The sequence below is a fragment of the Halichoeres trimaculatus genome, unplaced genomic scaffold, assembly GCF_033239565.1.
Source record: "Halichoeres trimaculatus isolate MK-OKI-2021-1 unplaced genomic scaffold, fHalTri1.1 fHalTri1_scaffold_10, whole genome shotgun sequence".
Lineage (NCBI taxonomy): Eukaryota > Metazoa > Chordata > Actinopteri > Labriformes > Labridae > Halichoeres > Halichoeres trimaculatus.
The window spans coordinates 202,449-229,877 of record NW_027437187.1 but is presented as its reverse complement, the minus strand read 5'-3'; the positions used below and the strand labels follow the sequence as shown (position 1 = coordinate 229,877).

Sequence of the window (27,429 nt, the reverse complement as noted above, 5' to 3'; positions counted from 1 at the left end):
TATGGGGATGCTTCTCCTCCAGTGGCACAGGGAATCTTGTCAAGGTCCAAGGTATCATGAAAAAGGAGGATTACATCAGGATACTTGATGAAAATGTGAAGGAATCTGCTGTGAAACTCCAGCTTGGCCCCAACTGGATGTACCAGAACGACAATGATCCTAAACGCACTGCCAAGATAGTGAAGAAATGGTTCAAGGACAATGATGTCAGTGTCCTGGAATGGCCAAGTCAGAGTCCTGACCTGAACCCCATTGAAAACTTGTGGCATTGCTTGAAGACCAGAGTGATGGCAAGGAAACCAACCAACCTGACCCAGCTTGAGGCATTTGCCAAAGAAGAGTGGGCCAACATCCCACAGGAGACATGCAGGGAGCTTGTGGACACGTACAAGAATCGTCTGGAAGCAGTCATAAAGAATAAAGGCTATGCTATTGACTATTAAATTAAAAAGGTGGCTCGGTATGAATAATTTTGAACATGGCATTTTTTGGGATTTCATCAATAAAATACCCGAGAAATAAATACTTTTTTTGCATTTTGTATTGTTGTCATTCTTTAAATTGTTGGTCACATATAACTGATACATAATTTGAAAACAAGCATTCATTTAATCACTACATGCAACAATCACAAGATTTAGTAAGGGTATGAATAATTTTGAGGACAACTGTAGATAGATAGATAGATAGATAGATAGATAGATGGATAGATAGATAGATAGATAGATAGATAGATAGATAGATAGATAGATAGATAGATAGATAGATAGATAGATAGATAGATAGAGAGATTAACTGCATGGTTCCAAGGCAGAACTTTTTACTCTCCATTCAAACATGGATTTTATCTGCTGGTTAATCATCAACAAGGTCAGAGGTGAACTAACTGACACACTGATGGTAAAGGGCTCTGCAGAAGTGCAGCAGGGTGCCCTTGTTCCCCAATGTCCCAGGAGACATACAATGTATCAGATTGGATGTGTTTTAACAGCAGTGTACAATAGAGGACATTATTAACCATGTAAAGAATTGTAATCAATCCAACTTCATCTTTTTAAGTCCAGAACAAAATTAGTGTAGTTGAACCCTGGCAGGGGGCTAGATTCAGGCTGTAGAAAAGAAAAACACATTTGTCCAGTTCAGCGTTTAAAGTTTTAAACTAATCCATCCACTGCCTCCTGGTATAGAGGTGGTTATCTAGGACGTTGCGAGGAGCCTTTATGTGGATTCTGGTGCTCCATTTCAAGAATCCTGAGATTCTGGATCAGTTTGATCCTTTCTGACAAAAGTAAGCTGTGTACCTGATTCTGACAAGAAAAGGAGTGGAGTCACATGTAGCTTGTCCCATTTACACTGACTGCTTCACTGGCTTGTGTTAGACATCTGATTGTTCATATCTCATGCCCCACAGGCCTCCACCTCTCAGGGTCCCACTGTTTTTGAGTCGTTACGTGACAGTTTCCATTGCTGACTGGTAGGATCTGAAACACCTCTGTTATGACCGGACAACAAGACAGGGATCCTATACTGCTCTGGGCTCTGACTTAATGGCTCCTCTCTCTGCTGCATACTTACTGTGTGCCCTGCATGAACATTTTGATGGATAAATGAGTTGATGTAAGAGAAATCCCCATTATTTATCAGCAGAATTAACAACCTTGTCCAGCACCAGTTCAGCTGAAGTAATTCAGAAAGATAATTTCTGCTTGTCACATGTCATTGGAATGATGTCATGACCAGACGTGTCAGTCCAAATAGGTTTGTGCAAGTGGTTCAGGGGCGGTGCCAGGTCAAAGGTTGGGGAAATAAACAGATATGTAAATCAGAAATGAATTAGGTCAAAAAGGACTCTTAGCGAAAGTAAGATGCTCAAACCATGTCTATATTTCCCCCTCCTCCCCCTCCTGCTCTTTGTGTGTAGACAGTCCGTGTGAGGGCAAGGCTGCATCTGTCAAGAGACCTCCTGTCTGACCTGAAGCAGGGTAGTGAGATTAGAGAGGAGCAGAGGTAGGAGAACGAGGACCAAAGAAGCTAATTTTAGACCTGAGTTGCTGCAAAGAATGCATATCAGCTCTGAGACATGCACCTTCCTGAAGAGGAGAGTCTGCTGGAGCTGGGGGATTTTTTCACTGTAAACAATGATTACGCTCATTCCAGGCTGTGTAGAGAGAAATCAGGCTGGACAATTCAAATGAAGCTGCTCAGTGCATCTCATGTTTATGTCTGTAATAACTCCTCCTGCTCTCTCTCTGAAGTTTACCACCAATGTCACTGATCCAGGGCTCTACTTTTACCCTTATTGAGCAGCCATCAACCCAGGGCTATGATCCATACAGTGAGTGTCATGCCCCTGAGTCATATAGATCTCTTCTCCGCAGCTTCTATAATTATCTTGTTGAAGCCCCTCAGGACCTGTTGTGGCCCTGGCCTTCTGTCATAGAACTAGGTTACTATTGACTTCAACTGAAATAATGAACCGGCCCACTTGAACTCCATGTGCTTTTAACGGCACACACAAGCACCTTGTGCACAATTACTGAGAATAAGCTCTGATGATCTTCTGAATTAAAGCATGTTATGTGTTGTCTAAAAGCACTAAAATGTGATGCTTCATGTCTCATTCCTCTGTGAAGCTGACCCGTGTAATCCTTCTCACTCATAGAGGGGGAGCCCATGGAAGCCATTGCCAAGTTTGACTACATCGGGCGCTCTTCCCGGGAGCTATCCTTCAAGAAGGGCGCCTCACTGCTGCTGTACCAGCGGGCATCGGAGGACTGGTGGGAGGGTCGGCACAACGGCCTAGATGGCCTGGTTCCTCATCAGTACATTGTGGTCCAAGACATGTGAGTGTTTTCCATCAGGTTTAAACAGGACTGATGTCTGGATACATCTGAACAGCTCCAAACTTCTCACGTCTAGCTTAAGAGCTGAGTGGAGTACAGTTGTCCTCAGATGGAATTATTTTCTTATTCCAAGAAGCAGCATATCACAGATATATATATATAACAGAGTTTGCACACAGAGACTAGATGTTGTGTTTGATGTCTTTTGTTATTTTATTATTGTTCCATTTATTTTTGATTGAGGTTATTGGCCTTTGAGTTCTTCATATGTGATTGCTGTTGATTTGTTTTTTAATGCTTTTACATGAACATAAGCTTTGGCATCATAATTGAAAAAAATATGCTAAAAAAGCTTATTTTCAGTTTGAATTTGACTAGATCACCCAGGTGATCGACTCTCTAACTTTTGGAGCTGTACTGAGCGGCACACCCCCAGCCTCACTAAGAGCCCAAAGGAAGCGGAGCTTAGAGCTCTAACCACCTGTGGGTCAAATAACACATTTTTTTTAAACTTTGCTCTAAGATTCATGCATTCAGCTGACCCTGCTCCGATCACTCTTCATCTCCAGTGTCCTCATCCAGCCCCCCTGTCTCCCACACTTTGCACAAACACATTATCTGCAATTTCCATTCTCTGTGAGCCTAATGGACCTGATCCACTGTCTCTTTGGACAGTGGATCAGGTCCACTTAGCAGCTGGCCAATAAAATGGATATTTCGAAGGCAGCTCCCTCTTTGCTTTTTTCTCTTTACCTGCTGCTGTCCCGTCACTGTGCCTCCATCAATAATTTACCAGGAAGGCCTCTGTTGTCATCTTCAGAAAATAAAAGAGTGGGAAAATTTACAGCCATTTCCCTCTCTTTCTCTCTTTGAACAGAACAGGCTAAGGGAGCGGGAGCCCAAAGGGTGCTGATCCCTGCTTGTGCTGCAAAAGAGGCCACAATAAAACACCCAGAGAGACGTCTGAGAGAGGGCTGGATGACGCTTAAAGGTCCCATATTATGCTCCTTTTCTGCAGTTTATTATGGATCATTGATGTCTTCATGAAATGGTAGTAACATGTTTTGGTCCAGGCAATAAATAAAGCACAGCAGCATTGTTATTAGGCTCTCATAGCCCCTCTGTTCAGAACACTCTGATTTAGTGGGCGTGACCTTCATATGTATATGAGCCACCGCTGATACCGCCCCACTCTCAGCGTCACTGAGAGTGGCACCACGAGCTCCGAGTGCACAATGTCTAGAAAACAGTGAAGCTCCTTTACTGTAACATTACAGGCTAAAACAACAGGCTAACCACAGCTTGAGCCCATCCTGAAGCTAACACAGAGACGGGGACACTGAGGAAAAGCTCTTCCAATCTGCTTCACACCACACAGCATTTTAAATACTCACATTTCCAGGGTCCGAGGTTTGTTGGCGTATGGTTGGTAACGCGCCTGGATTCAGGACCAGTCTATTCGCTAGCACTCTGTTGTACTGTCCAAAGTTGGAAAAGCAGTGGGCTGTGAAGTGACTAGCACACACATGCATGGTTTTACTGAGTGTAGCTGGAATATTTCCCTCATAAATGAACGCCCTGACATTCGGCCAAGATTATCTTCTAGTGTGAGCGGTTGACAGATGAATCTTTAGCCCCATGATCGTCTCACAGACTCGCCGTCCCTGATAATTTTCAAACATGTTTGATATTTATCTGGATGATTACAACATTCATTCTCACTGAGGATGACAACAGACAAGAGAGAGAGAGAGAGAGCGAGCCCCCTTGCAAGAGACCGGACAACAAACAACAAAAGCAGGCTCAAAGTGCAACTGAAAGGCTCCGGGTCAGCTGACTGCACGCTCCACTGGCCCACTCGAGCCAGTTCATTAATGCCTTTAAAAATAACACATAACCACGCCATTTTCATACAGTAGCAAACTGTTGTTTTATCAGTGATGGGTGTGAGACCATGCCATTATTGGCTGATACAGCAACAGTTTCACCTCTGTCCCTCTGCATGCGCGTAATGGATGAAAGGCACCTCTGCAGACAGCTCCACTTCTCTCTCCTCCTGTCCCACCAGTGCGCTAAAAACCTCAGATCAAACAACTAAGCACATGTGGTTCATCACTCTCTCTGGTCAAATAATCTTGGTGAAATCCTGTAGTGTGTGCTGGTCAGTATTTACAAATCTTGTTGTTAGAGTGTGCTTAAGATTTAAGAGAAGGTGATCTATGAAGATTCTCCTTATGTGTGAGATACAACCCGATTTCAGAATCTTTTAAGATTTTTTAAATCCTGTAGTGTGAGCCAGGCTTTAGTCTTGTCTCCCTCCGAGATGGGAAGCTTGTGCATGGAACTATGTGGTTGTTTACAGCCAAAAACAGCCACACTCCTCTTCCCATTGCTGGAGAGATTTCTCCCAAGATGCGGGGAGGGGAGTGGGCAGGGAGGGGGTTCGGGGGTATTTGCTCCAGTGGACCAATCAGGTCAGACTTGCTCCTGAATATTCAAAAAAGGGACCCACTGATTTCAGCAAACCCTGGAAATTCCAAACAGCTCGTTTTAGGTCAGGATTTTATATTCACAAGCTCTACTAAGTACAGGTTTTGTCATTAAATATCACATTTTGTGGGCTGGGAGGAAAGCCAAAGACCCAAAAATTTAACTAACAGACCTTATAAAGTGATTTTTGCATAATATGGGACCTTTAAGACTCAACAGACGAAAGATCTGTGTGAATTTTTTCCCCTCTGTTTTCGTCTCATTCACATGTTCAAAAGACTCCTGCCCTTGACAGACAGCTACTTCCAGGCTCACCATTTGATGAAACTCAAAGGCTGGGGTCTGGGTGCTTGCATCCATGTGCATTTCAGAAAGCATACTGTGAGGATGGAAATATGACTCATGCGCCTCTCTAGATCTTGTAGGGGGGATATGCCATCAAACATCAGTGTGATTATCAAAGAGCAGCTGATCTTCTGGGTTATGGTTTTCTTTTAAGTCTGCTGCTGTTTCTGTCACTTCCTCGTGCTGTTTTTCCCGTCTCATGGCCCTCCCTCTCTGACCACAGAGACGACAATTTTTCAGACACTCTGAGTCACAAAGCTGACAGTGAGGCTGGCAGTGAGCATGCCGCAGAGGAGAAATGCTCAAGAAAAGTCATCAACTCACCCACTGAGTCCAGGATTTCTGAGGCCTACATCAGCAGGTAGGTTAGGAGTTTGTGTGTGTGTGTGTGTGTTTGTGTGTGTGTGTGTGTGTGTGTGTGTGTGTGTGTGTGTGTGTGTGTGTGTGTGTGTGTGTGTGTGTGTGTGTGTGTGTGTGTGTGTGCGTGTGTTGTGAAGCAGCAGCAGCACTTACCTGTGAGGAAAGACAATATCATGAGAGTAATACACATTACTGCAGTGTAAGTAATAAAGTACAGTTCATCCAGAAAGTCTTTACAGCGCGTACCTTATCCCAGTGGCGGACTGGGACTGAAAAACAGCCCTGGACTTTAACTCGGCCCAGCCCATAACAACGGGACGCCCCCTCCCCCCGCCATCAGAACCACTTGCTGTCGGGGGGGTGAAGTGGGTCTATGAACGACCAGTTCAGCCCAACGACGGCCGGTGCTGCAGGTCTGTCAATGGACGGTTCTGCATGATGACGGCCGCCGCTGTCGGTGTGTGTGTGTGTGTGTGTGTGTGTGTGTGTGTGTGTGTGTGTGTGTGTGTGTGTGTGTGTGTGTGTGTGTGTGTGTGTGTGTGTGTGCTGTCATTGTCAGCACCGTCCCAGATGCCCACTGAGGCAGCCGCCCACCGGGAAACCTCCCGGTGCTCTCGATGGCCAGTCCGCCCTGGCCTTTTCCACATGTTGTTATGTTATAGCCTCATTCCAAAATGGAATAAATTAATTTTTTCTCTTAACTAAGCGCACAACACATAATGGCAACCTGTAGAATTTTTTTTTTTTTTTAGACTGAGGGTGTATTCACACCTGGTTCATTTGGGGCAGTTGTTCCAAAACAGTGAGCAGCTCCCCTGAAACCCTAGTTCGTTTGGGCATATGTGAACACAGTAATCGCTTTAGGATATGGGACAAAACAAGCAGGTTGAGATCACTAAAAATTGGTGGTCTCGGCTCGCTTCCATTTGAGCCCAGTAGTGGTTCCTGTGCAGTAAGAACACAAACACCCCAGCAAACAGCGCAACTGACTCATGACTGTGGCTCACACTGTAGAGATGGTGGCAGTAATGAGCTGGGTTGATGACTGTACAGTCAAAACAGTAGAAGAAGAAGGAGTAGCAGAGTCAATAAAAACAGCACAAGAAGAAAAGGCTGAAGAACTGAGGAAAATGAGTCGTGGGCTCACACGGAGCAGTAAAGAAATAAAGTGCCCTATTAAAGTGCCTTAGCACAGTCGGGACTCTTAAAAACTACATATGTTGATCATAAAGCACACACTGTTACATGAGCCAGACAAATGCTATAATGCTAACTAGCCACACACGTTGTTAATGCTTTATGGCTGTTCTTCCCTGTGGAAAGTGGGTAAGAACATGAATGATTGCATGAATGAGGATAAAGAAACTCCCCGCCTTCCGGGTATGGATTCTGAAGAGACATGAACCGATTGATCAGCCAGCCAATCAGTCGATGCAGATTACCTTTATTTTGGGTGATCAGTGATCAGCCCATCCCTACATATAAAACTTGTATACCCCAGGGAAGGTCTGACACCAGCCATTGTTGCTTTTTGCTCAGAGACCTAAAACTCAGAACACTTTATTGGTTGTTTAAGTTAAAACTAGGGCTGGGCAATGATTAAAACTTTTAACTGTAATTAATCACATGATTTCCAGGATTAATCACAATTAATTGCATTGTAAGTGCAAAATCCAATAATGAATTCAAAAGCAGTGTATAGTACGCTTTTATTGGAATGTTCTGCTATACGAATGAAAGTGCCATAGCATCTGTCATGCAAACACTAAATCAGTACTTGTTATACAGTAACATCTAAATCAGGCCAGGGCATTAAAATTATCCTTGTTATGAAAAATATAATAATCTGCACACAAATCCCTGAGCCACAGTCATAACATTTTAACAGATAGTTTCTGAGGTTTCAGCAGAAACACTTATCTTTTATCAGGGAGCAGCATAACCAGTAAATGTTCAGTACCAAATGTGGTGAAGCACAAAAAAAGTTCACTGCTGGAATTTACTGTGCATAGGACTAGTCTGTAAAGTCCATGTTTATATTGGAGTTCTGTTTTTTTTTTTTACTCCTCTGCACTAAGCCAGTTACTAAGACAGATAAGATTGTTTACATTTCAGAAGATAAAGAAGCTCTCTTTTTCTGCACAATATGATCAGGAGAAAAGAGGAGAAGAGAAAACAACCTTTCACATGGGACAGAAGTTGCAGGTGTGGCCAAATAGTTCTGTGCATATGGAGCCAGGCTGCTGTGTGAGCCTGCATGTTTGGACCACCACTCTAATGGACAGGAATCTGAACTTATGGTGGGCTCTGATCTGTATCGATGCACACTGCTGTCAATTGAGTCTTCTTCATGTTCAGAATCAGATTCAGATGAAGCAGCCAACAGGGTTAACTTTTTCTTTGGTGGCTCTGAGATTTTTTCTTCCACGGGTTTCTCTGCAGTAACCCTCTTTTCTTTGAGTAAGTTGGTGATTGAGGCCCACACCTCACTCCTTTCAGCTCTAGGGATACACTTGAGGTCCTTGAACCTTGGGTTCAGTGCAGTAGCAATCTTCAGATGTGTGATGTTGGTATTTCCCTCTCTAGGTCTTCTCTGAATGTAGACTTGAACTTGGTCACGTAGGCAGGGTCATCATCTGAGCTCTCCATCACCCAAGAGAGATGGCAGAAAGCAGGGAGAGCCACAGAGCATGAGACATACTTTTCTCCTCCCAAAAGAACAGTCAAATACCTGCAACAGAAATCAACTCTACTTCAGGCAAGATAAATTGCATTCACTTGGACACACAAAAAATATCCTCTACATATTCATGCTGCATTTACACATTTTTTCTCTCTTATGTAAAATCGGACACAGGACAGTGCATAATATTATCTATAACATACCTGCAAGGCTCAGTAGTGTTTCTAAACTCTGCAGCTTGTCCATTTCAGCTGTAGTTGGCATGGCAATTTTGGTGCTTGTGGCGAGGACGTCTCTCAGGGGCTAATTTTTTTTCTTTCGAATGCTTTTTATCAAGTTCAGAGCTGAATTCAGTCTGGTTGGTGCATCTTGCACAAGGGCCTCCTGTCCATGTTCAACTTGTTTTTGCTCTAATTCTGCAGCATTTGCTGGAATGTGTTTAAAGTGCCCCACAACTTTCCTGCACTTGGCAAGGACACTGTCACACGCACTGTTATTCAGTGATACTGTGATAGAACGCTGGAGACTGTGTGCAAAGCAGGGGAAGTGATCAAAAGGCAGTTGTCTAGCAGCAGCAATCATATTTTGTGCACAATCTGTGCCAAGTGTGGTGATTTTATCTGACAAATTCCACTCCTGTACAACTTCAGTGAAGTGTCCCACACGTTTCAGCATAGTGCCTCTCCTCTGTTTTCATTACAGACAGAGCATGTGAATGTAGCACCCACTTTTCATCAATATAATGCACTGTAACTCCAAGGTAACTGTGGTTACCAAGTGATGTCCAGTAGTCCCTGCTGAGAGCGACGGCAGGTGCACACTGTAACTTTGTCTCTTTTGCAGTCCTCTCCTTTTCATATAACTTGTGTATTCTTCGAGTGACGGTGCGTTTTGAGGATGTCTCATACTTGATGTCATTTATTGCAGTTTGCACAATGTTTCTCAGGCCGACGTCTTCCACAACACTAATCAGCCTACAGTCTGTAGCTATCCACTTTCCTATGGCATTTGTTGCTTCTCTTGTTTTCGTTTATCTATACTTCTCCCACACACTGTTTAGTGTAGTCTGTCGAAGCCTTGCTCCATAGTCTGTTTTATTAAATGGTTGGCTGCTTTCAACAGTGTGCTTCGCATTAAGGTGATATTTTAGGCTGGAAGTACTCCAGTGATGTGAAAATTCAGCTTGGCAGTGGCTACAAATAACTTTGTTTCTGTCAAATCCGCCGTCTGGAAGATCTTTGAAATGAAAATGGCCATGTAAAAGTTCTGTGGCATTGCCCCTCTTCTCCATGCTTGTTTTGGATATTCAGCGTGTTTTTCCGCCAACTTATTTCTGGGTTCCGCAGCAGTCAGCAACAGACTTTTGCAAAATAAGAGCATGTGAGTAACATGCGCTAATCCACGATAAAATAATTGACTGCGTTTATAGACTAATGGGTTAATGCGAAAGTAATGCGTTAACTTACCCAGCACTACTTAAAACATAAAATTTTATTGTGTAACAGGTATTGTTCAATGATTTACTGATGAGTTACTGATGAACATGTGATATTTTTAATAAATTAAAAAAATATATATGAACACCTTTTTTGTCAAGTCATGGGTGTTGTGTGTAGAGTTTTGAATGAGGCTGCAACATGACAACATGAGAAAAAAATGAAGCAGTGAATACTTTCTGGATGCGCTGTATGGCAAGTGTTTTTTCATCCAACAATAAAGTTTTCTAATACAAACAGTTGAGACTTGTCTCACCTTGAAGGGCTCTAATCCATCCCTAACAGTGCTGTACTGATCCATCTCTGTTTTAACCCTCACTGATGGTGACAAGTGACCAGAGGAGTTAGGTCACAGACGGGAGTGTCACAAATGAGTGTGCTATAAAGTGTGGCTGTAATCTGAGAAAAGTCCCAGACCCTTTACTTAAAAAAAAAAAAAAACAATTACCCAGGCTGGACATCTTTCTGTGTATTTGCTGCATTTATGGATAACTGGGGACTCTAGGGTAGAACCTGAACACACTGGAGTGATAACGTACCCCATTTGGTATGGAATGCCCTGGAATTCTACAGGATAAGGTGCTGCTGGACAGTGGCGTTTTCTCCCGGAGGCCAAGGGAAGCCATGCTTCCTCTCTTTTTTTAGACTGTAGCTGTGATTTAATGAAAATATTCCTTTTTAACAGTTTCGATACTTCTTCTGTGTTTTGTCACCGTCATCTCTTCCTTATTCCTCTCCTCTAGTTATCGAGCATTTTACAATGTGTAAAACAGCGCCCTCCTAAATGTTCTGTGGCGAATGCGTGGTGAAAATACGATACTGCACGCTGTTGTCCGCAAGGAAGCCAAGCAGAGTTGGCATCCCTTGGTGAAAAAAAAACAGAATGATTAACCAATCAGATGAGGCCGTGGTCATGCCACTGCTCATCTGTGATTGACCAAGACTGTGCCAAGGGAAGCCACCCCGTCTTTGGCCTCAAACCAATCAAATCACAGTATCGTCATCCTCGAGCCACTGAATGAAATCAGGGAGGTTAGCACAATGTGCATGAAGCGGCCGGTTGTGTGTTTAAGTGGGCGGTTGAATGAATTAATAAGATGTTTAAGCTAAGTCAAGAGGACAAGGTACGTGTGTGAATGAGTGAGTGAGGGTGGGAGAGCTAAAGGGCGTGTGTCGGTGTTCAAAGTAAGTAAAACGAGCGCTCTCTGGGCGCTCTAACAGGTCCGTTACATGAAATAGCGATACAAACTGCAACATAGCCTTTATGTACCCCACTCCCTTAAAAAAATACAGATAACAGGCTTTGTCTGACTTGGCTTCCTCAAAAAAAATCTCCACGCCACGCCACTGCTGCTGGGTAAATAGTCGTTTAGGGAAGCTGTGATATGAGTTGGTAAAGCTTTCTCTCAACTTATCCCTTGTCAGCCAACTATTGTACATTTGTGTGAGTGTTTAAAACTTCTTTTACAATGGTTAGTTATGAGCTGGTCCCATTGGAACATACTTTACATCAGTGGCGAGAGGTGACTTGTTACAATGGTCATGCTGAAGTGTTAACTACAGTGAGCGCCCATTTTTTAGCTATTTATTTATTTATCAATAAAAACATGTTATATGTTTTTCACGGAGCCCCGGAGGTGTTAGACTACAGAATATTTTATTAAGGCAAGGGAACGCCTTGCACGCATTAACAAAGCGTTCCCTCCACACTATAGTATAGTGACTGAACAGGATAAATAAAGCGTTGCCTCGCTATATTATAGTGAGACATCTCCAGGGCTCTGTAGTTTTTGTGTTGGAATTTACAGTACAAAGTATGTGCAGAGATGCGCACTTGTGCTTGCTCAGAGCAGTGTGAAGGTTGTTTAAATCACCATAACCTGTCGTAGTTTAGACTGTGTACTCCGTGGAAAAAAACAAGGAGACATGGCCAGCAGAACAATTTGCTAACTTGTGGACAGCCAGCTAGCCATTTATATCTGGCTAAGTGCTAGCTTGAAAGTGACGGACAAAATTCTTTGCCGTTTTTGTGATAACTAATTCAGGAGTAGGCCGACCACTTGAAATTATATTCTTCTTTTCCACAAAAGTTCCCCGGGACAACGGCACTGAACACAAAGACTGAATTGAATTGATTTCACTCATTTTGACTCTGCTACTGTGGCAATGAAGTTATGAAGTTAATCCAGCTATGAGCATGCCCATTGGCAGATAAGCTGCTTTACTGACAGATTTTTTGCCATTCAAAATGTTCATGTACAGTAAACACAGCCTCTATCACTGATACTGCTCGGTATCACAGTGCGCATGCGGGAAACAAGCTGTCAGCTTTCCAGCTTTTCGCAAACAAAACAGGAGAGATAAGGCAGGAATTTAAGAACAAAACAGTAAAACTAAGGTATTGTTTAATAGAACACACTGACAGATGAATATTTTCAATGATTTTATTTGAGGGCTTGGGCATGCACTGCATTTATAGCTTATTATGACTGCTTGCCCCTGCTATACATAAACAAACCCTGGGAGGGATGGCAGAGCCACATACACATATCTCTTCACACCTCAGACTCCCTGGCAGTGGGCTCTGGTAGTGAGCCTGTATTTCTCCTCCAACTAGTCTACTGGCCACTGCCTCTCTTCTGGAGGAGGAAGTAACTTTAAAGCATCTGTTGCTGACTTCTGCCAAACACGTAAATGAATTATTTCTCAGGGCACGGTCAAACTGGCCATCCAAACCCTGCCGTGCTCTGGCTCGATTGGCCTCTGCAGCGCTGTTCACCCTCTGGAGAGTATGGCTCGTGGTCACACTACTCAAATATGAATCAGACTTTAGCAGGTTTCACACACACGCATAGCCTGCCTACATGAAGTGCTATCTCATCAGAGTCAGCACTATGGGATCGTCACCGGTGGCCATCTTGGGGCAGGAGACTGCTTTAAGATAAGATAAGATAAGATAAGATATACTTTATTGATCCCCGAAGGGAAATTCAAGTTGTTTGGGCTCTCTTCCAAGCAAAGAATTGTACACTCTGATGGCTGCAGGGAGGGACGATCTTCGGTATCTCTCGGTCCTGCAGCGCACAGAGGTAAGACGTCCCCGACTGCTTTTTCTCTGGACTATGATGGTGTGAAGTGGGTGATCAGAGTGACAGATGATGGCCTCCACTTTCTTCTGTGTATACCTTTCCACCACAGCCTTCAGTGAGTCCAAACTGGATCCAACCACGGAGCTAGCTCTCTTCACCAGTTTTTCCAGTCGCCTCTTGTCCTTCTGCTTTAAACTATTTCCCCAGCAGACTGCACCATAAAACAAAGCACTGGCTACCACAGACTGATAAAACATCTGCAGCAGCTTTCCACAGACGTCAATTGATCTGAGCTTCCTTAAGAAAAAGAGATGGCTCTGCCCCTTCTTAAAGAGTGCATCTGTATTAAGGGACCAGTCCAACTTGTTGTCCAGATGTACACCAAGATATTTGTATGTTGACACCACCTCCACGTCCACCCCATGGATGTTAACTGGCTGATGGCAGAGCCCAGACTTTCGGAAATCCACAATCATTTCCTTTGTTTTTGAGGTGTTCAGTAGGAGACAATTTCTATGACTCCAGTCACAGAAAGCTTTTATCAGATCCCTGTATTCAGATTCCTGTCCATTTTGGATACACGCCACAATAGCAGTGTCATCGGAGTATTTTTGGATGTGACAGGACTCAGAGTTGTATTTGAAGTCTGCAGTATAAAGTGTGAATAGGAATGGAGCCAGAACAGTTCCTTGTGGAGCCCCCGTGCTGCTCATGACCGTCCCAGAGACGCAGTTTCCCAACGTGACTAACTGTGGCCTCTCTGTGAGATAGTCTGTGATCCAGGAGACAAAGGATGGGTTCACTCCTATGTCTTTGAGCTTATCTCTCAATATCATGGGCTGGATGGTGTTAAATGCACTTGAAAAATCAAAGAACATAATTCTTACATAGGTGCCAGGTTCTTCTAGATAGCACAGGGCACGGTGGAGCATGTATGTAACTGCATCATCCACTCCAATATGATTTCTATATGCAAACTGCAGAGGTTCTAGAATGTCTTTGACCTCAAGTCTCAACAGACGTAAAAGCAGCCTCTCAAAGGTTTTCATAACATGTGAGGTGAGGGCAACTGGTCTGTAGTCGTTAAGTTCAGCTGGGCATTTGGGTTTTGGTACCGGCACAATACAAGATGTTTTCCACAGAGCCGGGACCTGACCCAACTGTAGACTCAGGTTGAAGATCCTCTGAAGGGGTTCACACAATTGGGCAGCACAGTCCTTAAGCAGTCTTGGACACTCACCATCTGGACCAGCAGCCTTCCCTGAGCACAGTCTTCCTAACTCTAACCTCACTCCTAAAGCTGTGACAGACGGTGACGGTGGAAGAGGCACAGGTGTAAGAGGGGATGTAGCAGGAGTGGTGGAGAGACACAGATGTGTAGAAGGAGCAGCAGTAGAAGAGGAAGTGGTCGCTGTGTCAAACTTGTTGAAGAACTGGTTGAATTCATTAGCACGTTCAACATCACCCACAATTGGCTGCCTTGTCTTTGTGTTATAACCAGAGATGTTGTTGATTCCTCTCCACACCTCCCGCATGTTATTATTTTGTAGTTGTCTCTCAATTTTCTTTTTATATTTCACCTTAGCCTCCCTTAATCTCCTCTTCAGCACTTTTTGCACCAGTTTGAGCCGTTCTTTGTCGCCATCTCTAAAGGCTTCCTTTTTCTGATTGAGGATATCCTTGATGTCACTTGTGATCCTGGGTTTGTTATTGGAGAAACGGAGTACAGTCTTTGATGGTATGATGTTGTCTTTACAGAAGTTGATGTATTCAGTAAAACAGTCAACTTGTTTATCAATATCTATACTATTTTCATCTGTTTCTAACAATACATTCCAGTCTGTGCACTCAAAGCAGTCTCTCAGAGCCTCACTGGCCTCAGGTGTCCATTTTCTAACTGTTACAGTAGTTGCATGCTGCCTCAATACGCAGGGTCTGTAACAAGACTGAAGTAAAACCAGATTGTGATCCGACCTGCCCAGTGGTGGTAATGCCGTGGCACTGTATGCATCTTTGACGTTGGCATATAGAAGATCAAGTGTTCTATTCACTCTGGTTGGGCAATTGACAAACTGTTTAAAACCAGTGAGATAAGAGGAGAGGCTAACATGGTTAAAGTCTCCAGATATTATTATGAGAGCCTCAGGATGAGTCTGTAGCCTGGCAACAGTTTCTTGGAAGTGGAACATCTAGTAGCGTGGTGCAGTCAGAACAACCTGCTCCTCAATACATCCAAGACCAAGGAGCTAGTGGTCGACTATAGGAGGAAGAAAACTGACATTCAACCACTAATCATCAACGGGGACAGAGTGGAGCGGGTGTCACACTTCCGTTTCCTGGGGGTCCACATTGAGGAGGGGTTGACATGGAACGTGAACAGCACAGAGGTGCTCAAAAAGGCGCAGCAGAGACTTCACTTCTTGAGGGTTCTCAGGAAGAACAACACCAGACAGAAACTGCTTGTGTCCTTCTACAGGTGCTGCATTGAGCCAGTACTGACATACTGTTTGTGTGTGTGGTTCACAAGCTGCACAGTCACCCAGAGAACTGTGCTTCAGAGGGTGATTGACACAGCCCAGAAAATCGTGGGCTGCCTCCTCCCCTCACTAGACGAACTGCACAGTGTTCTCTGTTTTAATAGAGCCCAGAAAATCTTAAAGGACACTTTTCACCCAGGCCACTCCATGTTTGAACTGCTGCCATCAGGCAGACGGTACAGGACAATCAAAACAAGAACAAACAGATTAAAAAACAGTTTCTATCCAACGTCAATAACCACCCTTAACGCTTCAAAAAACAAGCATTAACAGCACTTTTACAATTATGGGACTGTGCAATGGCAAATGAAATGATTTTTGTATTGTTGTTTTATATTCATCACTGTTGTTTTACTGTTGTGCTGTGTTTTTTATGTTGTAGTTTTAATGTTGCACCAACTGTATGGCACTTTTAAATTTCGTTGTGCATTTTACATGTCACAATGACAATAAATTCTATCTATCTATCTATCTATCTATCTATCTATCTATCTATCTATCTATCTATCTATCTATCTATCTATCTATCTATCTAACATCACATGGAACTTCAGCAGTTGCTTTGGGTGGAATGTACACGAGGATTGTTATTATATGACTGAATTCTCTGGGAAGGTAATATGGCCTCATACCAACTGCCAACAGTTCGATGTCCGGACAACACATCTTCACTTTGACTGTAGTATGATCAGGATTACACCATCTCTGATTGATGTATAAAACCAGTCCTCCACCTTTTGACTTGCCACTAGCTTTGGTGTCTCTGTCCAGACGTATCAGCGTGAAGCCAGGGATATCCACACAGGAATCAGAGATGTTTTGATTCAACCAGGTCTCAGTAAAGCACATGAGGCTGCACTCACGGTATACATTCTGTGTCTTCACCAGTATCTCCAGTTCATCCTTTTTGTTGGGCAGAGAGTTGACATTCCCCATGATGACTGAAGGAAGAAAGGGCTTGTATCTCCATCTCCTGGCCTTTAACTTTGCACCAGCACGACATCCTCGGAAAGGCTTCTTTATCTCAGCAGGAAAAGGGTGATATCCTCCAGATTTGCTCCATCGTAATGCAAGAAGCTCCTCTCTTGAATAAACTCTCCTTCCAGCAGACATATCCATGAGTTGTTGTCAAAAAAGTCCAGTATTGAGCAAAAATAAGCAAAAGAAACAATTAAAGATAGAAATATAGCTAAAAATGCAGAGTAATAACAGAGAGCTGCCAAACTCTGCTGCTACTTCTAGAAGCGCATCATTCGAAAAAAGTGCGCTGTACTGTAGTCGGAGGCAAGGTGGATGCTTTTCTCACTTAAACACTCATACCTCGCTGAATTCTTGATGGATTTACAAACGAAAAGTACATAAAAGTGCTGCCTGCGCCTTCTGAAGTTTGCAATAAATCAGGAAACCGCAGACAGCGTGTTATCATAAATCCAAATATGTCAGCGTCTTCAGCATCCTCGATGGAAAGTATTGACAGGCGTGCGGTCCTCCAAGTATCCTAGGAGTCGATCAGCCATGGCAGGCAGGCTCCCCTTTGCCCAGTTTCCTCGTTGAGAAAACTTGGTCAATTACATTGAGAGACCAGTCACTCAAATCCATGATTTGGGGTTTTGGATAGGGTACAAACAGAGGCTCTGATAGTTAAGACAGAGACAGACCAAGAGCAAGCAGGGCAGATAGGAAGGAGGGAGCGAGAAGAAAAGCATCTGCCTTTGTTGAGAGCAGGAAGGAGATACACATACCTCTAACGGCATGCTAATGCTTAAAATGGTTGTTGAGAGGAGCGGTACCAGCGATCATACCTCATGGATAATGCATGCATGTTATTAAGGTTTAGCAATCTGTTTTCTCTGAGGAAGATGATGATAATGATGGTGGTGGTGGTGAAGAACTTCTTGAATCTCTTGTGTTTAGCAGTAATGTTCTGAGGCCACAGTAAACAGTCCAGTCAGTGTGATGACACTTGCAGAGAAAGGTGCATCCTATTTTTCATGTACAGTGCTCCCCCTGCAGGCTGTAAGCAGATAGTGTAGTTGTTTACCACACGTTCCCCAGTGAAGTCGGAAGAAAAAATATAAATCTCTTTGCACAGATGCTCGAATGGTTCCTTGTTTTGAAGGTAGAAAGTCTCATCTGCAAATTTCAGTAATGTTAAGAAGCTATTGAGCATAGATCATATTTCTACAGAAATGTAGAGCTCAGCAGTGTGTTGTGTGTTTGCATGTGTTTGTTCCATTGTCTTCTATAAACACACCTTTAGATGATTTCAACACACCCTGAGCTGTTTTTCTTGTGGAGGGATGAAGCAGCTGTGTTGATAAGTAAGCACAAACAGCTACAGTTACATTTCCTGAGAGTCTTTGACACCTCTTATTTCTGTTCACTTTTGCTTTTTGTTTTAGCCCAATGATGAAGCTGTCACTAAATCTTAATGATAATGATAATGGCCGGCAGCGTTCAAAAGGCAGGCGTAAACTCTCAGATGAAGCCATTTGCGTGGAGAAAGTGATTAAAGGATCAGTAATTTGCAGCTTGTTCATCATCTCGAAGAACTAAAAATACTGACAGAAAACTCATTAAAATGTTTGCTCTGACACATTCCAGATAATAATAATGATAATAATAATACTCCAACTGATTGGAGCCAAAGTGCAGACCTCTGTTAGCCCTTAAAGAGCTGCTGAACCACTTATAGTGACTCCAGTTATTCTGAGGAACACATTGTAGTAAGGGTGTGCGTGCTGTCCTGTGGCAGAGGATGGTGTACGAGTTGAAGCAGTTGTAGTTCCTCTCAGGAAAGTAGTATTCATCAGACATATCCAAATCAAGTTCTTCCTCTATAACCTCAGAAGAGGAGTCACTCTCTTCAAAAGTTTGCTCCATGTTTTCATCATGGTTGGATGTCTTGATAAGGCGGGCATCTAGGATATGGCGAGCAGGAACCCAGGATCTTTCTTCAGGGCCATAGCCTTCCCAATCAACCAGATACTGAAGACCTCTTCCTCTGCAACGGGCACGAAGAAGATGCTGAACTGAAAAGGCTGGCCCACCATCAATGAAATGGGGTGGAGAAGGTAGAGGGGCAGCAGGAACCAGTGGACTTTCACAAACAGGCTTGACTTTTGAAACATGAAAAGTAGGATGTATTCACATGGACCTGGGCAACTTGAGCCTCACAGCTGTCGGACTGATGATCCTCTCAATCTCGAATGGGCCCACGAACCGGGGTGAAAACTTCCTAGACTCTATTCTCAAGGGTAGATCATGGGTGGACAACCACACCTTCTGGCCTATTTGGTCGGTGGGGGCTTGAGTACGGTGGCGATTTGCTGTCCTCTTGTACCGACTGGCAGACATCATGAGAGTGGACCTGGCTTGGACTCAGATGACAACGGCAAATAAAGGCTTGGACAGACGGGCAGGAAACCTCTCTCTCAAGCGCAGGGAATAGAGGTGGCAGAACCCATAAGCACACTGAAATGGAGACAGTCCGATTGCAGAGCTGGTCAAAGTGTTGTGGGCGTATTCCACCCACAGGAGTTTTTGGGACCAGGATGAGGGGTTTTTGGAAACCAAATAACGGAGCACTGTCTCCAGGTCTTGATACTTGCGTTCAGTCTGGCCATTCAACTGAGGATGAAAACCAGAAGACTAACTTACTGTTGCCCCAAGGAGTGAGCAGAATTCCCTCCAGAATACAGATTTAAACTGTGGGCCTCTGTCAGAAACCACATCGGTAGGGAGACCGTGGAGTCTGAAAATGTGGCTAAGAACCGGTTCGGCTGTCTCCTTGGCAGAAGGTACCTTGGGCAAGGGCGCAAAGTGGGCCATTTTGCTGAACTGATCCACCACAGTCAGGATACAGGTGTGGCCCTTGGACAGTGGAAGACCTGTTACAAAGTCCAAGGAGATGTGAGACCAAGGGTGATGGGGCATAGCCAGGGGTTGCAGAAGACCAGTAGGAGCTTGATGAGATGGTTTGTGCTGGTTGCAGACTGGACAGAAAGTCTGATCTCAAGGCAGATGGGACATACAGACGATTAACAGGGCAGGCGCTAGGACCCGGCTGGTTCTCAAGGGCAGCCTTTACTCTCTCCTCCACCTCCCAGGTAAGTGAAGCAACCAAGGTGGAGGATGGAAGGATAGTGTCTGGTTCTTGGGCAGGATTCTCTCTTTCTGAGAACTGGTGGGACAGAGCATCTGGCTTGACGTTGCAAGAGCCATGCCGATAAGAGAGAGAAAAGTCAAATTTTGTGAAGAACAGGGACCATCTAGCTTGACAGGAAATCAGTCGTTTAGCAGATTTGATATATTCCAGGTTTTTATGATTTGTCCAGACCAAGAAGGGCAGCTTGGAACCCTCGAGTCAGTGCAGCTATTCTTCAAGGCCAACTTCACTGCTAACAGTTCTCTGTTCCCAATGTCATAGTTTCTCTCCGAGGGGGTAAGTCGTCTGGAGAAAAAGGCACAGGGATGGAGCTTCAGGTCACTGGCTGCTCTTTGAGACAAAACAGCTCCTACCCCTACATCAGAGGCATCCACTTCAACCACAAACTGCCTCTCAGGATCAGGCATCTGAAGGATGGGAGCCGTTGTGAATCTTGCCTTAAGAGACTAAAAAGCCTCATTGGCTGATAAGGACCATGCAAAAGGCACCTTGGAGGAGGTAAGCGCTGTGAGAGGAGCTGCAATGGTGCTGTAACCCCGGATGAACCGTCTGTAAAAGTTGGAAAACCCAAGGAACTGTTGCAGCTGCTTGCGGGAAAGAGGGAGAGGCCAATCAGCAACTGCAGATACCTTGGCAGGATCCATCTGAATTCTTCCCTGCCCAACAATGTACCCCAGAAAGGAGACTGTAGTGGAATGAAACTCACACTTCTCTACCTTGACAAAGAGCGAATTCACTAGAAGTCTCTGAAGGACTGCCTGGACATGATGCGCATGCTCCTCCTTTGTCTTGGAGAAGATTAAAATGTCGTACAGATACACAAACACAGTCTTGTTCAGCATATCCCTGAGAATGTCATTAACCAATGCTTGAAACACAATTGGAGCATTGGTGAGTCAAAGTGGCATCACCAGGTACTCATAATGCCCTTAGGGGGTACTGAAGGCCATTTTCCATTCATCCCCTTCAAGAATACGAACAAGGTGATAGGCTTTGCATAAATCCAACTTGGTGAAGATAGTGGCCCCCTCAAGAAGTTCAAAGGCAGACGAGATGAGGGGCAGGGGATAACAGTTCTTCACCGTAATGTCATTCAGTCCCCGATAGTCTACAAGGCCTTAAGGACTTGTCCAACTTTTCAACGAAAAAAAAATCCAGCACCAGCAGGAGAGGAAGAAGGGCGGATGATACCAGCAGCCAAAGAGTCATTGATGTAGGTGTCCATTGCCTCCCTCTCAGGAGCTGTCAGGGAGTACAAACGACCCCAAGGGGTAGAGGTGCCAGGCTTCAAAGGGGGCGGTGAGGAGGAAGAGAGGTAGCCTTAGCTTTACTGAACACCTCTCTAAAGTCAAGATACTCTAACGGTACCCCTGACAGATCAGGAACTGGACTGGAGCTGACAAACAACTGGGGGGTGGCAGCCTGTTGAAGACACACTTGATGACATGACTGACTCCGCCCAAGGATGGCTTCAGACACCCAGTTTATGTAGGGGTTGTGGCGGCGAAGCCAAGTATATCCCAGGATCAGAAGAAGCCGTGGAGAGCTCAGGATGTGGAACTGGATGGTTTCAAGATGGTTTCCTGACAGTAACAAATGCACGGGTGCAGTCTGGTGAGTGACTGTCCCCAGTAGATGGCCATCCAGAGCACTGGCAGGAACTGGACCAGAGAGAAGGATCTGGTTGATTCCTAACTGTTGTACCAGAGTCTCATCAATTAAGTTCACATCAGAACCAGAGTCTATAAATGTAGCCAGGGTAGGAGTTCCCCTGGGTAACAGTAATTTGGCATGGCACAGGGGTCGTTGTCTGGGGGAATGTTCAGGGGTGTGACTCACCAGTAAATTCTCCTCTACTGGTGAGTCTGGCCTTTTGCAGGACAGCGGGAAACATAATGGCCGGCTCCACCACGGTGGAGGCAGAGATTTCTCCGATGGCGACATTGCCTCTCTTCAGGTGTGAGACTGGTGCGCCCCACCTGCACGGGTTCAGTCTCTTCCTGGCAGCAACCCAGTAGAAGCAGCAGCAGAAACAGACTGACTGTTAGCCAGGTGATGCTCAGGCTGCCTTAAACGTCTCTCTCGCATCCTAGCCTGAATGTGGTGATCCACACGAGTTGCTATCAGAATTCAATCACGGCATCTAGTGTAGATGAGAGTTCATAAGAGACTAGCTCATCCTTGATGTGGTCTCCTAAACCCAACAGAAAGGCATCACACTGAGCCGCAGGATTCCAGTCACTTATGCGAGCTTTAATCTGAAAGTCTTTGGCAAAATCTACAACAGTCCGGTCACCTTGGCTCAGGCGCAGTAAACACCTAGTGGTATCAGGCCCTCTGGAGGCTAAACCAAAAGCCTTTCGCAGCTCCTCAGAGAAAGCCTGAAAGGACAAGCAGGCTGCAGTACCTCGTTCCCACTCAGCAGTACCCCACAAACGAGCCCGCCTGGTCAGGTGGTTGATGGTAAAAGCCACCTTGGCCTCTTCAGAAGCAAAAGTCTGGGATTGCAGGGCAAACAAAATGGAGCAGTTTGTAATGAAAGGGTTGCAGCCCTCCAGATCTCCACCGTAGCTCTCAGGGGTTCCAACTGGTGGTTCAGGTGTCAGACCAGAGGCAGCAGGAACAGGAGTAGATGCAGGAACTTGGCTCAATGAAGCACCTGGAGAAGCTGAAGCAGCTGACTGACTGAGAATTGCAGCTAATTGCTTGACCAGAGCAGTAAAAGCAGTCAGTGCCTGATGCTGAGCTGCAGCAGCCTGTTGCTGAGTAGCAGCAGCTTGCTGTATCTCCCTCTGCCTCCGTGGATGCCAAAATTGACTCATGTTGTTGAAGAACACCCTCAACCCTCTCAAGCCACTCCAGTGTTAATTCGGTGTGTGCTGGGTCCATGGCTGGCCAGATTGTACTGTAACGGGCAGTGTTTGGACCCAAAAGCAACACACAACTGCAGCAAAGTCCTTTTATTTCAAAAACAAAAGTTCAATACCAAGTGACAGTACCGTGAGGGAATAGACAAAGAGCGTAGTCAACAAGGCAGCAGGATCAAAACCAGGTATCAGTCCAGAAAGGCAAAATAATCCAAACAGGGCAAGGGCAAGAGGCAGGTCAAAAAGCAGGCAGAAGATCAAAACTGGGAAACCAATACAGGAAAAGAGCTGGAAAGTCTTGCAATGACACAAAGAACAATCTGGCAAAGAACTGGTGAACAGGGGAGGTTTAAATGCAGGCCAAATTGCAGATGGGCTGCAGCTGGGTGCTCAGGTGCACCGAGTTGTCTGATTAGGTGGGCATGTCCCACAGGCAGAGCAGCAGAGGAAAGGTGAGTGAAAAAATACTGCACCCAAGCAGCAGAGCTGTGACAGCCAGGATCATACAGAAAGCAAAGCAAGCCCCAATACCCAACAAATCATTGGAAAATAGGGATGGAAATCTCCATCCCCAGGACGATACGATATGCATCTCGATATGTAGGCTACGGTACGATACACTAACCGTTCACATGAAGCATCTACCAATTCAGGATGATGCAATTTATCTTCCTACCACGATGCAATCAGGATGCAATAACAATGCAAATCTGTGCAAATTCAGCTCAACTTTATTGTTCCTTCAAGACCACTTCAGACCACTTACAGTAGGCTACTTAAGCAGTCAGGAGGTGTGTTTGTCAACATAAAAAAGTAGGCCTATTTCACAAACAGGGACATAGGCCTAATGGTAGTGGAGCTCAGCCTTCAAAGCTGTCATTATTTCCTTCTCAGCGAAAACCTTCCTGCCTGGCTTTTTACACCTCAGCTCCAGGACGCTCAGGAGGTACTCGAAGCCTTCACCCTCTGCAGCACTGTACGGCTGGATATCCTTGCATATGTAGAAAGCGATGGCTTTAGTTATTACCTTGGCACGGGCAGAGTTTCCGCCCAGCGGAGTTTGGAAAAATTTCTGATGCTTGGCTGTTGTGTGTTGTTAGCGCCGCTGGAGCTAGTAGCATGAGGTGAATCTGATGCATGATCCGAGAGCGTGGTGCAGGGGGATTCATCAGCCACACTGTGTCGTCGCTTCAGGTGAGTTATAAGGTTGGTTGTGCAGCCTGCGTACTTTATGGCAAGACAGCAAATCTTACCAATTGCTGCGGACTTGTCAAGGTTTTCGTCCATTTTGAAAAATCCAAAGTGACACCAAACATTGGACTTGTATGTATGGCTTGGTAAACTATGATTTTTTTTTTCATTGTCTGCCATGTTTACTGGTAGCCTAATTTAACACGAGTTTGTGTACTGGAGTAGTCCGGATGTGCTTCTTCTTCTCTGGCATCCTTCACCGGGTGTTGACATTCAGTGACAAGTGGTGACTGTGAGTAGATGAATCATAGTGTGTTGTCGTTCCGCAATAAACAGTCCACGAGTCATGAGAATTTAACGGCTGAGAGATAATTAGCGAAGTGATTAAACTGAAAAAAATCATTTTAAATGTAAAAAAAAAATATATATATATATATATATATATATATATATATATATATATATATATATATATATATATATATATATGTATATATATATGTATATATATATGTATATATATATATATATATATATATATATATATATATATATATATATATATATATATATATATATATATATATATATGTATATATATATATATGTGTATATATATATATATATATATATATATATATATATATATATATATATATATATATATATATATATAGAATAGAATAGAAAATACTTTATTTATCCCCGATGGGAAATTCAGGAGTCACCGCAGCATTTAAGAAAACAAAAGTAAGAAAGAGTATAGAAAGTGCAAAAAGGTCCATAAGAAATTAGATGACGACTTCACGTCCACCACTCGTCCACCACTCTCCAGCCCAGCCAGCCTCCACCTCCACAGGGTCCAGGACTGAGCCTCCCCAGCAGTCTGTTCAGTCTCTGTCTCCTGGATCCTGTCTGCTCACAGCAGGCGAAGCTCCTCCAATGTGTCGCCTGCGTCAGATGTCAGCTCCGTCAGCTCCGTCAGCCTCGTCCGTGAACAGCACGATGCCGCTGGGTTAGCACGGCTAGCTCGTCCATCCCCCGGAGCTGGCTCCCACGTTCCCAACAACGATGGATGGGAGGACAGGTCCACGTTGTCATCTCCCAGCTTACACCCGAGAACCGGCACGTCGTCCTCACCTCCTCCTCCTCAGCTCGAGGGAAATCATCAAGCCCTACACTCGTTAGCATTGGCATGCTACAGGCTGCTAACAGCTGAGTTCGCATGTAAACAATGCAGCCATGGTTACATGTAGGATCTCCAGACAAACACAGGAGAAAAGTAGTCAAAAATATCGCCGAAGCCACAACAAGTTTGGTGTCCGTGACCGACAATGAACCATACAAAGTGATGATCCACTCCAAATACAAAGATTACGAAAAAGAGACGAAAAAAATTGCAAGTAATGGACAAAGAAGAGAGAGCTGCTGCAACAGGCAGCTACTTGGGTAGCGCCTAGCAACAAAGCTAAAATGTGACAGCGTTTGCAATTTGAGCATTTGCTGTGGTGAATTTGTGCACTTGCAGATCATAAATCTGAAGACCTGTAACTGTTGAATTGTATTAGCAGAAAAAAAATATCTTCAGGTATGCAAAAAAAAAAAATTCAACTACACAACTCCTAAAGCACTTTTATTTGTGGATGCAAATTTTTTTGTTACGCATACGCAAATTTATGGGTACCTTTTACTGAGACTTCAGTTTTGTTTTGCACCAAAGATCTCAGACAAAGGGGTGCAAAAGTGAGAGTGTGTGGAAATTGCAATTTGAGCACTTGCAGCAGTGGATTTGTGCATTTGCAAAAAATAAATCTGAAGACCTGTAACTGTTGAAATGAATTTGCAAAAAAAAAATATTCAACTACACAACTCCTAAAGCACTTTTATTTGTGAATGCAAATTTGTAGTTACACATACTCAAATTTATGGTCATCTTTCAGTGAGTTTACCTTTGTCCAAAACGACAAGCGTTGTGTTTAAAGATTCTCTCTCTTTTCACCAATAAGCAGCTACTGCTACAGCTGTGTGTGTCACTCACCCTTACAGCCTGCAGGTGTTGAGAGGAGCTTCTCCTGTTTAAAGCGGTTCAAGTCTTACACCCGCAATACAATGGGCCAAGGCCATTTAAGTAAGCAGTCTAGCCCTGCTGGCCATTAAGAGAACACTGGTAAAATCCCTGGAAAGAACACCTGGTTGGTACGACAGGGTCACAGATCATTTTCTTGTAAAAGAACTGAGGGTAGAATTTACATTTAAATAAATAAACAAATTTATGATGTAGACCGGAAAAAAAATGAGCTTCCCCTCCCTGACTGACCAGCAGCCACCACCGATTTAACCCCCCCAATATACAAATACTTATCAAAATTGTATGGAAATAGTTCTTATTGGAAATACTGTGAACATACTTTAACTGAAGTGTCTGAATTAATTCTTTTTTTACACTGATTTCACTGTTAAAGATTTTAAATAGAACTGGAACTATGTGGTCTAAAGGACCAATACTGTGTTATTTTATTTTATTTTATTTCATTTTTGTCAATGTTCAGTTATTTACCACTTTGTATTTTAAACTACCTACAATAGTTGATGGGTTTATGTTGGTGTTAAACATTTATGTGTTGGACCACAATAATTGATTCTTGTTAGTACAACGCTAGTTTAAGTCATATACTTTATGATGTACTTTGCTGAGTCATCAGTCTATTCATTTAAGATTTAAAGGAGGGAGATATAACGTCAGCATAGATCACCATGGGGTGAGTTACACAGGCTGGATTTTAAAAGTGTGCACTCCTCAGCAAACTGATATAAAATGGACAAATTAGGTTGAAGCACAAGATAATCATGATTATTCGTGATTAGTCGATTAATCAAAAAATAATCAATAGATTAGTCAACTACAAAAATAGTCATTTTTGGCAGCCCTACAAGACAGAGAGGGCCTGTTTACAAGACAAGGTTTTATCTGAAAACGCTACAATGCAGTGAAAAAAAAACAGCGTTTACATGAAAACGTGGAGGGAATGAAAACACTGTAGTAAGCATGCCAGGCCTGTAGTCAGGGCTGTCTTGTCCAGAAGCCCCTTTCAGGAGATTTCATCCAAAGCAGAGTTAAACTGATCATCTGGTGAATACCAAGTTCAAAAGTGGGGGATAAGATGCACATTTTGTTGAAAGACACTCAGCAGATTGAGCAGCACAAGCACAGCACGGTCGTGTTGTCCTGTTGTATGTGCTCGTGCGGAGCGGAGTGAGGCATCAGCGTTTCCACTGAAAACACTGCCTGACTATTTACACATCAACAGTGTCAGCAGCATTTCAGAAAAATCCCACACTGGAGGCCGTTTTCAAAATTTT

General features: G+C 44.0%; 1 protein-coding gene across 4 annotated transcripts in view; it reads left to right on the top strand.

Moving 5' to 3' along the window:
• srgap1a (SLIT-ROBO Rho GTPase activating protein 1a) overlaps positions 1-27,429 on the top strand; it is a 231,311-nt gene that overhangs the window by 199,886 nt on the left and 3,996 nt on the right. For 3 of the 4 annotated variants that reach the window (XM_074677243.1, XM_074677245.1, XM_074677244.1), the window contains exons 19-20: positions 2,663-2,843; positions 5,902-6,039. In XM_074677243.1, the coding sequence (XP_074533344.1) occupies positions 2,663-2,843; positions 5,902-6,039 (319 nt within the window). Of the gene's footprint in view, positions 1-2,662; positions 2,844-3,720; positions 3,835-5,901; positions 6,040-27,429 lie in introns of those variants that run through there. The other variant, XM_074677247.1, reaches the window with a different exon arrangement.